The sequence below is a fragment of the Myotis davidii genome, unplaced genomic scaffold, assembly GCF_000327345.1.
Source record: "Myotis davidii unplaced genomic scaffold, ASM32734v1 scaffold687, whole genome shotgun sequence".
Taxonomy (NCBI): Eukaryota; Metazoa; Chordata; class Mammalia; order Chiroptera; family Vespertilionidae; genus Myotis; species Myotis davidii.
Genome location: NW_006298971.1, coordinates 627,809 through 639,247, shown reverse-complemented (window position 1 = coordinate 639,247; position 11,439 = coordinate 627,809). Strand labels below are relative to the sequence as shown.

Below are 11,439 nucleotides of genomic sequence, written 5' to 3'. Positions count from 1 at the left end.
GAGGATGAGGACGACGAGGAGGGGCGGGAGCGCGGGCGCGGGCGCGGGCGCGGGGGTGGGGGTTTGGGAATTAGAAGGGCGCAGACGCCGCTGGCGCAGGAAGCCAACCGTGCTGAGGTGAGAACCCTGAACGACTGCACCCATGGAGGAATGGGTTCAAAGAGCAGAAGGCAGCCAGGAACAGCGTAGAGCTGCGATTACGATTTTTTGTGCTTCCCAGAAGAGCAGAAACCCACAAATTGTATTATGGAAGTGTTCAGACTTACACAAAAATACAGAAAGTAGCTCGCCATTACGGATTCCAAGTACTCATCACCTAGCCTCAGCCGCAAATGGCCACCCTGGTGGCATTATGTGTGTTAAGACGAGCCTCAACTCAAGTATTGCTATGTTAATCTTAAGTAAAAAAGAGTTCCTTTCCTGTACATTTTGCAAGATGAAAAAGATTTCTGGAAATTGATTGAGCAACAATGTGAATGCACTAAACACTACTGAATTGTGCACTTAAAGTGGTTAAGATGGTAACTTGAGTTTTTAATCACAATTTTTGAAAGTTCCTTTCAAATTAAAAAATCTAATGCTGTAAATCAAGAAAAGAAAATCTGACCTCAAGTGTGCAATGGAAAGTAACTCATTGCCAAGTAGAGGCCCATAAGGTCTATTTTTAACTCTAGAGGCTCTTGAATGAACCTGCTGGCTTTGGTGCTCAGAGCAGTGGGACCTACGCTGAGGTGAACCTGAAGCACTGTGGTGCCCACTGTCCAGCTGTCTCTCAGATGTTTCCCTTTTCTTCTGAGGCACACCTTTAACCTTTGGGTAAGCTGTTCACTCCATATCTTTATTCACAGAAGAGTGAAGTGTGAATTCACCTCCTCCTCTCCACTTTAATTCTTTAGGGCTCACCTGGGTAGTCTTTCTCCAGTATGACATCTCCTCTCTGTTCTCCCAAAGGTACCACATGTCAGTCCTTCACATTTCTAAAGCACATGGTATTAGCTGGTAGACAATCTTCCACATTCTAGCTTTTTTTTTTTTTTTGCTTTTTTTAGCTATCATTTTTTAACTAAGTCCAAAGAAGGTAGTTCTGAAAACTTCCTTTGGCCCACTCCAAACAAAACAAACTATAAAAGGAGAAAATAACTGCTAGATTTGGGTTTTTGGCTTCTCTTATCTTCCTGCAGGGGCCCCAGAACCAGTATTTTTCCTGGAGCTAAATTTTCTTAATGTGGGTTGGCATTTATTAGAGAATTAAACAACCAATTGGATAAACTGCATCAGAAAGTTTTATTAGTTAATGAGTAATGACTATTTAGAGCTGTTCAGGAAAAAGTTAGGTACTTGATCACATCACTGGTTATGTGTGGTAAGAAGAAATTAATGAAAGGACACCTGGTAATGGGTAGCAAAGAGCAAAAGTTAGATTGAATCACAAGGTGAAATTGCTTAGTGGCTAATGTTTAAGGTTATATCTATACACTCAGAGCTATCAGAAGGATCATTATTAAAATAATCTGCAGGAAATACCGTAATTGCTCATCTGTAACTCTTTTACCCTTTAACTTTCATTTTTCCCAGGAAACCATTATGATTTTGGATTAAGTTTTTTTTAGCAATGTAGATACCATGTTATAACTGCCTGTATACAGGAGGTAATATAAAATGAATGATCCATCATCCACTGCCCCACGAGTCCAACCTTCTCCAGCAGCACGAGTCTGGTCTGTCAAGCCCTGGCTAGTAGCTTTTCTGTGTCTCAAGATCTGAATAGCACAGCTGCCCCACACCCTCGCCTGTCCCAGTACAAGTCCAAGTACAGTTCCCTGGATCAGAGTGAGCGGCGTCAGCAGTTACTGGAACGGCAGAAATTGTAAGGGATGCTTTGACTCCCTGGCTTTTTTCTCCAGGCTGAGCATTGTGAACAGTTCAGAAAGCTCTAGGCTTACTTCTACAGAACCCTCTTCAAAGTAGACCCTTTGTAGGTTGATCATCTTATCCACAAGGTTGGGAGGAATAAATCCTGGCAGAGGTAGATGTCTTTTACACCCAGAGCTTAGAAAAAAGATGAGGAAGTTTGAAAGTAAAACTTCAGTTATTTGGTTAATTTTTTTTTTCCTGGCAGCAGTACTGAGCTTTGTAATTTATGGACTTGAGAAAGTCATGCCCAGACTTCCACACCCCACATTCCCTGTGTAGCTTCTCCCACATTCTGAATCCTGGCCTTGGTGTGGTCTTCCTGTCTGCAGCCCAGATGTTTCTGTAGAGACCTTGGGAGCTCCAAATAATTCCACAGGGAACTTGAGGAAATGTCTTCCATACATGTAATTCTCAGTGCCAAGATGAGCATACAGGAAAAGAGAGCAGGATAGGAATGTTTGAGGCTATGCTTCTCTGAAGGCAAGGCCTGTCCTTTTATTCTCAGTGCAACATGGTCTCTTCTGGGTAATCAATTAAGGAATTGAAAATCAAGAGGAGCTATTAACAGCTGCACAGTTTCTGTACCATCTGCATTTTGCCCAGTGTTGCATCACTGCATGTATTTAGCAGAAATGGTTCCCTGTGGCCTCTGGGTTGCTTGCAGATTACCTTCTCAGATCACCCCATGCCCTCTCTTAAACAAAAAAAAACCCACTATAATTTATATATTTCAAATTTTGAACTATGAATACATGTAATGGATATATTACCTGTTGCAAAATAATTGGTGAAAAGTCTTCCTCCTGATTTTTTCCCCTTAGCTATTCAGTTTATCTTATATTATTAGTTTCTTAGGTATCCTTTCAAAGATATTCTCTGCAAAATGAGCAAGTGTGATGACCTTTTTTTTTTTTAATCCTCACCTGAGGATATGTGTGTGTTTTTTTATTGATTTTAGAGAGAGAGAGGAAAGGAGAGAGAAAGAGAGGGAAACATCCATGTAAGGAGAAACATCGACTGGTATAGTCCCTGACCGGAAATGGAATCCATACCCTTTTGGTGACTAGAGCTACCTGGCCTGCAACCTTTTTTTTTTTTAAGTATACTGTTCTGAACATTTAGCTAACAATGTTTTTTTGCAGAAATTCTATGTCGTTAAGTTCCAGGTATTCCGTTGAATGGACAGTTCATGATATAATAATCAAAGCAGTCCCCTACTGACGGGCATATGGGTAATTTCCTCGCTCTCTCTCTTTTTTGTTTTTTTTTAAAATATATTTTTATTGATTTCAGAGAGGAAGGGAGAGGGAGAGATAGAAATTATTATTGATAGTATTACAGATATCTCCCTCCTCTCTTTAAAAAATATATATATTGATTTCAGAGAGGAAGGGAGAGAAAGAGAAACATCAGTGAGAATCATCGATTGGCTGCCTCCTGCATGCCCCCTACTGAGGATCGAGCCAGCAACCCTGACCAAGAATTGAACCGTGATCCTGGTTCATAGGTCGATGTTCAACCACTGAACAACACGGGCTGGGCAGGTTTTTTGTTTTTGTTTTTTTAGTTTCCTTCTCTTGTGCTTAAAACAATGCTTGGGAAATAACCACAGAAATGCATCCTTTTGTACATGTACAAGCACTCCAGCTCTTTCTTATCTATATACTAGGGGCCCGGTGAATGGGTTCGTGCACATTGAAAGGAAATTAATTAGAAGAAATATTTTAATATTGCTATCCACCCTTTCTCTATAATAGAAGTGTCAACCAAATTCACAATCGACAATGACAGATTAGTGCCAGCAAGAGCTTTTATATGTATTGCGCATGCACAAATCAACTTAGCCTTTTATATGTATAGAATAAACATGCTTAATTAGACCTGGTTTCTGATGTAGCTAAACTTTTTCCAGCCTAGTGAAGCACCCCAACTTCTCTTTTAGGTAATTGTCAGCAACACAGCAGTAAATATTAACACAAAGCAGATTATTATTGTAGCTCATGCAAGGAGAACAAAGGGTAAAATATTTAACTGCAGCAGTGTTTGACTATATTCTGCACAGTGAGAAAACCTGAAGTCATTTTCAGGTTCCACCATTTCTTCTTTTCAGTCAGGTCAAGTTTCTAAACTTTCTAAATCTCTGTTTTCCGGCTAATGAAAATAAAATTCCACCAAGTCTCCTACTCCAGGACTTCTGTGAGGATCAAATGAGATGAGTCACGGGAAAACACTTCACAGACATTTGGTTAAAGTGTGAAATGTTTGCAGCTGGCTATAAAGCAAGTCATGTTCCTGGGCTGAAGAAACTCCAAGGAGGCTAGCTGTCGCTAGAGAGAGGAAGCTGGGCGTTGCTACGTGATGTCATTACCCGCACCCACAGCGACCATTTCTGGTCCGGGCTGGGCTGTGGGCCGCATTTGGCACCATGGGGTCTCGGCAGCGTTGGCTGCAATTTGATGGGCTGTCACTCTAGGGTGGTGGTGGGGCCTGTGTCCCACTTGGGGGGAGCCAAGTGTTGCTTTGTGGGCACCAGGCCCGCAGTGCCATTTCTTTTTAAATGGCCAGTCCGAGTCATGGCAGCTCCTGCATTGAGGTAGATATAAAAGGCTAAGTGATTGTCCTACCGGGAGCTATGATGCGCACTGACCACCAGGGGGCAGGAGCTGCTGAGCTGTGGTGTCTTATTCTCTGGTGATGTACTCCGGAACTAGAGAGGAGGAAGCCCAATTCCGGGGTGCATCACCCGAGAACTGCCCTCTCACACTCCAGGACCCCTAGAGGGATGTTGGAGAGCTGGTTTCGGCTCGATCCCCGCAGACCAGGCCGAGGGACCCCGCTCACTCTGCAGACACCCTGTGAGCCATGGTGCCACCCCAGGTGTGTCCAGCCTATCTCGCCTAGTCCCGCCCTGCCAGCCACCTTCTAATTAATTTCCCTTCAATGTGCATGAATCTGTGCACCAGGGCACTACTCTTGAAATAAAAGACCATTGTGCTTGCATGTGCCCTCATGTGCACCTTTATGTGTGTTTGAAAAAAACCAGCTGAGTTGGTCTCACTGCCTCAGTGCTTGATCTCTTAGTTGATTTTTATACAATCATCAAACCTGCAACCTTGGTGTATCAGGATGACATTCTAACCAAGTGAGCTGTTGAGCCAGGGCTACTTTACAAATCACTTTGGAACAATTAGGTTCCAAAGATTACTGTTCTTCCTTCTCATTTCCCAAACTTTGTACAATATGTAATTTTTTTAAAAAAGAAGACTATAATACCTGGCCGGCGTGGTTCAGTGGTTGAGCATCAACCTATGAACCAGGAGGTCATGGTTCGATTCCCACCAGGGCACATGCCTGGGCTGCAGGCTCATCACCAGTGTGGGGCATGTAGGAGGCAGCCAACCAATGATTCTCATCATTGATGTTTCTCTCTCCCCTTTCCTCTCTGAAATCAATAAAAATATATTTTTTTAAAAAAGAGGAAGATAACGATAGCAGGAAACAAGTTATTAAATTGTAAACTAAATGATTGTTTTTGAAAATTAGGAGCTAGAGAAAGGCCTAGCTGCTCCTCATAAAACTGTTTAAAGCAGAAAGCCCTAGAAGCTGTTGTTTTAAATTTTCACTTCTGCTTATGCCTTTTCTTTCTCTAGCAAGCGGCTGGATTATGTGAATCATGCCAGAAGACTGGCTGAAGATGACTGGACAGGGATGGAGAGTGAGGAAGAAGATAAGAAATACGATGAAGAAATGGACATTGACACTGGCAAGAAGTTACCAAAACGCTATGCTAATCAAGTGAGTATTCCAGAGATTAGGCCCAGCTAGTCCCACTCCCTTTACTATGCATTCAGCCCCCACTGAAATAAATGTTGCCATAAAGAGGGGAGGAGGCAGGAAAAAGGAATGGAAACTGCAAAGAAAATGCTGATGTTCAGGAAGTTTACAGATACAGAGAAGAGATGAAGAGTGCCCTGTGCTGACCAGGGCTCACTGATGGGTACTGTGAATAGTGAGTTTGGAACCCCTTACCCCTGGCTCACTACTGATATACTAATGGACTCCAGACACTTGTCACTTCTTTAATAGTCATTGCATAGCTGTTCTGGATCGGACCTGCCCAGCCCAGCACTGCCCCACCACACCTCCCAGATTGGTAATCTTTCCCAAGCAGAGGACTAAGATGGCAGTGTTGGATCTTCATATACCAGGTGGTAGGAAATGGGAAGTGTAGCTGCCCTTGAATATAAGGAGCCTGCATAGCCACCCAGGCCACCCAGTTGGGCCATGTGGGGCTGAGACCATGAAATAACAGATCACTATACAAACTTAACTAATTGCCCTGTTGGTGCCAGAGAGGAAACCAATGTGGCTTGTGGAACCATAGGGGAAGCAGGCATGGAGACTGTCCAGTGCTCTAGGCAGTCCAGGTATTCCAGAAGTCAGGATATGGGTCCTAGAGTGGGTCCTACCCTGCTATTGTATCCTTCTTTCCATAGTCTATGTGTTTTGTCACCTCAGAATCTTCTCCCATCTTTAGAATATGGTTCCTGGGTTCAAATACTCCCATCTTTCTTCTCTGCCTCAAATACAGCCCAGATAACATCCTCTATGACAGTTCTGTTCAGTAAGCATTGTTGAAGGCCCTTTGTTATGCTAGGCAATGCTGTGGGAAGGTAGACATGGGTCAGAAATAACCCTTATACTCCTGGAATAACTAGAATATGTTTTTTTGCTGTAAGAAAGTGAGATTAAGTTCTAATAGGCAAGGAGGCAGGATTGTGAAATTGAGAAAAAGTTAGTAAACAAGGAGCCAGCTTTGAAACATGGATAGGACATTGATAGGCAGAGGTGCAGGGCATCCCAGGTAGCAGGAACAGGCTAAGTAAGAGCCCAGAGGTGGGAGAGGGGTATATGGTGTGTTCAGGAGTGATGAGAATGGGGCAGCATAGGGTGAGAGGAAGGAATATGGTAGAAATATGTGCAGGGGTATTGATTGTGTTTTAGATTGTGGGAACCACTGAAAATTTTTGAGCCAGAGACAAAGCTGGAACTTCATGTGAAGACACCCTCATAAATGTGTTGAAGGGTCTGGAAGAGAAAGACTATGGTAGGGAGCTTAGGTTTGCTAAAACAGTCTGATGATAGGCAATGAAGATGGGAAGGAAATGAGGTCATGAGTATGAGAAATGTCAAAATGTTGCCAGGAAGAATGGACAGAATTTAGCAGTAGATTGGATAGAAGAGGCACTATGAGAAGTGATTAAGGGTTTAAATTCTGAGGGCACATAGACCTGACCTCAAAGCCAGGCTCTTTGTTGACCTTGAGCAAGTTACTTAACCACTCTAAGTCTCTCAGGTTGCTTATCTGTAAAATGGGGGATAGTAATAGTATCTATCTCATAGAATTGTTAGGTGGATTAAATGAGGTAGTGTACCTTAAATACCTAGCCCAGAGCCTATAATAAATGCCCCATGAGTATTAGCTGCTACAACTGTTTTGTTTTTTAAATATATTTTATTGATTTTTTACAGAGAGGACGGGAGAGGGATAGAGAGTTAGAAACATCGATGAGAGAGAAACATCGATCAGCTGCCTCCTGCACACCCCCTACTGGGGATGTTCCCACAACCAAGGTACATGCCCTTGACTGGAATCGAACCTGGAACCCTTCAGTCCGAAGGCTGACGCTCTATCCACTGAGCCAAACCGGTTAGGGCTACAACTGTTTTTTAAATAGCTACATCTATATAATAAAAGCCTAAGAGACCATTAAGGCGGAACGACCAGAACAACCAGTCAGCACCCCCAGTGCACGAAGTTCATGCACCAGGCCTCTAGTTGAGATATAATTCACCTACCATATAATTCACACATGTATAGTGTACAATTCAGTGTTTATTAGTGTATTCATAGGGATGTTCAACCATCACCATTCCAGACCATCTTCATCATCCCCAAAGAAACCTCATCCCCATTAGCAGTCCATCTCCATTCCTCCTTTTCCCCAGCCCTAGCAATCACCTATATCTCCTTTCTCTTTCTATGGATATGCCTATTCTGGACATTTCATATAATTGGTATCATACAAGATGTGTCCTTTTGTGTGTCAGTTGTTTCACTCAGCATGATGTTTTCAAAGTTCATCTGTGTTGTAGCATGTGTTCCTTTTTGTGAACACATTTTCTTTATCCATTCATCAGTTGATGGCCATTTAAGTTATTTCCACTTTTTGGCTATGATGACCTGCTCTAAACATTCATTTACAAGTTTTTGCATGGTCCTGTTTTCATTTTTCTTGGATATATACCTGGGAGTGGAATTACTAGGTAATTCTATGTTTAATCTCTTGCGTACTGCCAAACTATTTTTTAAGTGACTGCACCATTTTATATTTTCACCAATGGCATATGAGAGTTCCAATTTCTTCACATGTTTGTCAATACTTTGTCGTGTGTGTGTGTGTGTGTGTGTGTGTGTGTGTATTTTTTATTTCAGAGAGGAAGGGAGAGGGAGAGAGACAGAAACATCAATGATGAGAGAAAATCATCTATTGGGTGCCTCCTGCATGCCCCCTACTGGGGATCAAGCCTGCAACCAGGCATGTACCCTGACTGGAAATTGAACTGTGTCCTCCTGGTTCATGGCTCAACACTCAACCACTGACCCACACCGGCCAGGCTACTCTTGCTTCTAAGAGGCTTTGTTTAGACCTTTGTCTACCTAATGGTATATTTAACTTCATATTTAGGTGGTGTTCCAAATCAGCACTTTTATTATGCCACAGCACTGGAGGTGTTCAAGCTCTAGACACTTTTTCGTCTTTTTTTTTTCCCCCAGAGGAAGAAATTTTTATTTTGGGCTATAAATTACAGTAATCTATTTTTCTGGTTTTTGGTTGGAATACCTTTGAGCCTTTTGCCTTCTGCAGGATCTATAACAAGTCAGGTGATAGGTGATTTCATCTGCCAAGTCCTTGTTTTTAATAGCATCCTCAAATGAGGCTTTACATAAAGTGATGAGAGTACACGGATAGGATTGGAAAGGAAAGGAAGGCATTCATCATAGTAGGAATTAATCCATTCATCTAAAGTAGGAATTAATTTTTAAAATAAATGCTCTATTTTATTAATAACACTATTACATTGTGGTTTTTTAAAAATAATTTTTATTTTATTTTATTTATTTATTTTTATTTTTTTGGTTAATCCTCACCCAAGGATAGTCTTCCATTCATTTTTAGGGAGAGTAGAAGCGAAAGAGAAAGACAAAGAGATACATTGATGTGTGAGAAACACATCGATTGGTTGCCTCCTGGCCGGGGAGGAGGCATGTACCCTGACTGGAAATTGAACTGTGTCCTCCTGGTCCATGTGTCAACACTCAACCACTGAGCTACACCGGCCAGGCTACTCTTGCTTCTAAGAGGAATCGAACCCTGGACCCTTTGGTCCACAGGCTGACGTTCTATCCACTGAGCCAAACCAGCTAGGGCTAAAATAATTCTTTATTGTTGAAAGTATTACAAATGTCCCCCTTTTTCCTCCATTGACCCCCTACCGCCACCCCAGGCCTTCAGCACCCTATTGTCTGTGTCCATGGGTTATGCATATATGCATACCAGATCTTCGGTTGATTACCTCCCACCCACCCACTCTCCCCCACCTTCCCTCTGAGATTCCGCACTCTGTTTCATGCTTCCATGTCTCTGGATCTACTCTGTTCCTTCGTTTATTGTTGTTACTTAGATTCCACATATGAGTGCGATCATCCACATATGAATGGATAATTGACTTTCTCTGACTGGCTTATTTCACTTAGCATGATACTCTCCAGATCCCTCCATGCTGTCTCAAAGAGTAAAAGAGTCTTCTTTTTTACTGTTGCATAGTATTCCATGGTATAAATGTACCACAGCTTTTTTATCCACTCATCTATTGATGGGCACTTAGGCTGTTTCCAGATCTTAGCTATTGTAAATTGTGCTGCTATGAACGTAGGGATGCATATATTCTTATTGGTGTTTCGGGTTTCTTAGGATATATTCTTAGAAGTGGGATTACTAGGTCAATTGGGAGTTCCATATTTAGTTTTTTGAGGAAACTCCATACAGTTTTCCATAATGGGGATCTAGAACTGATTGCACCAGTCTGCATTCCCACCAGCAGTGTACTAGGGTTCCCTTTTCTCCACATCCTTGCCAGCACTTGTCATTTGTTTATTTGTTGATGGTAGACATTCTGACAGGTTACGTTTTCATCTTTTATACTATTTTCCTAGTAAATGCTCAGGTCTGACATGATGGACAGTTGTGTGTACTTGGTCAGAGTATAAGTAAAGGATTTCAGATCCATTAGAGGCCCACTCTGGGCCCCTCCTCGTCTGAAGGTCTGCTTCTCAGTCTGGTCCATGGTCATGGTGGCTTGTCTCTGGCAGCCGACCTTTATTACCGAGGAGAATAGAGTCATTTCTGTTACTGGACAACTGCTAAGTCACACTCTGAAGAGCCTATGCAGGCCTCTGCCACAAGCCCGAGCTGCACACTCCTAGCAGGGGATGCTACATCAGACCAGAGGTCCTGATGAGGGCTTGTTGCACCAGGCTTATATGGTTTTACTTCACTCTTAACACACCAACACTTCTGTGGAATTTGTTCCTTAAGGACACCTATGGCAAAGTCTTATCTCTGGTATAAGTTAAATATAGTTTTAAAACCTGAAAATAACAAAAAGTGTCAGGAGGTAGCCTGGATATAGAGGTGACGGGTGTCCCACCTGCTAGCCTCTGAGGCAGTTTGTGGCCTCGGTGTTAGGAAAATAGAATTTCTCACTTAAGCTGGCTGTGCTCCACCAAAAGCCCTGGGCTGGAGGAGACCCGTCGGCATCTGTAAGGCCCAGGATGCAGACTTCCACTTTCTAAATGGGAAACAAACTTTACATGTGCGTTAAAAGGTACATGCTAGATACTTTAAGGATAGATGGAACGCCTTGGTTTCTACTTATGTGAATGGATGTGCCTGCTAACTGGACCAGGTAAGGTTTGCTGGTGTTGGGGCTGGCAGACTGACCAGGCCCCTGAAAGCAGCGATGTTCTCCGCTCACTCAACACTTGCTCATTCAGGCTAAACCCTTATTGTCTGCCAGATGTTGGCTCCTTTCCTCATCATAGAAGTGAATAGTGTGTCCCAGCCCATTTCTGAAATCATTTCTCAACTGTGTGGTTTGGGGAAAGGAGTGAACTTGTCCCAATGAGTGAACTTCCTGCAGAAGTAACTGAGTTGTGCTGCATGGGTGAGGGTGGGTGTGCCCCATCATTGGGCCCTGGTCACAGCTCCCCATCAGGTCTGCAGGCTTGGGAATAACTGAGCTGGGTAGAGCCCTCGCCCAAACCTGGCCCTGGAGGCCTTGGACCAGCAGTCCAGTTTCTGTCCTCCACCTGAGCTGCTGGCACAGTATCTTATGTAACAAAAATATAAAATTAGGGAACTTTCTGAATTCTGTGAAAGTAAATTTGTTTATTTTTTTTAA

General features: G+C 42.8%; 1 protein-coding gene across 1 annotated transcript in view; it reads left to right on the top strand.

Annotated features, from left to right (window-relative positions):
• The first annotated feature begins 1,728 nt into the window (after nucleotides 1-1,728).
• Nucleotides 1,729-11,439, top strand: part of SNUPN (snurportin 1) — a 38,467-nt gene continuing 28,756 nt past the window's right edge. The window contains exons 1-2 of the mRNA XM_015571030.1: nucleotides 1,729-1,867; nucleotides 5,565-5,709. Coding sequence (XP_015426516.1) covers nucleotides 5,623-5,709 — 87 coding nt within the window. The 5' untranslated portion in view covers nucleotides 1,729-1,867; nucleotides 5,565-5,622. The remainder of the gene's footprint in view (nucleotides 1,868-5,564; nucleotides 5,710-11,439) is intronic.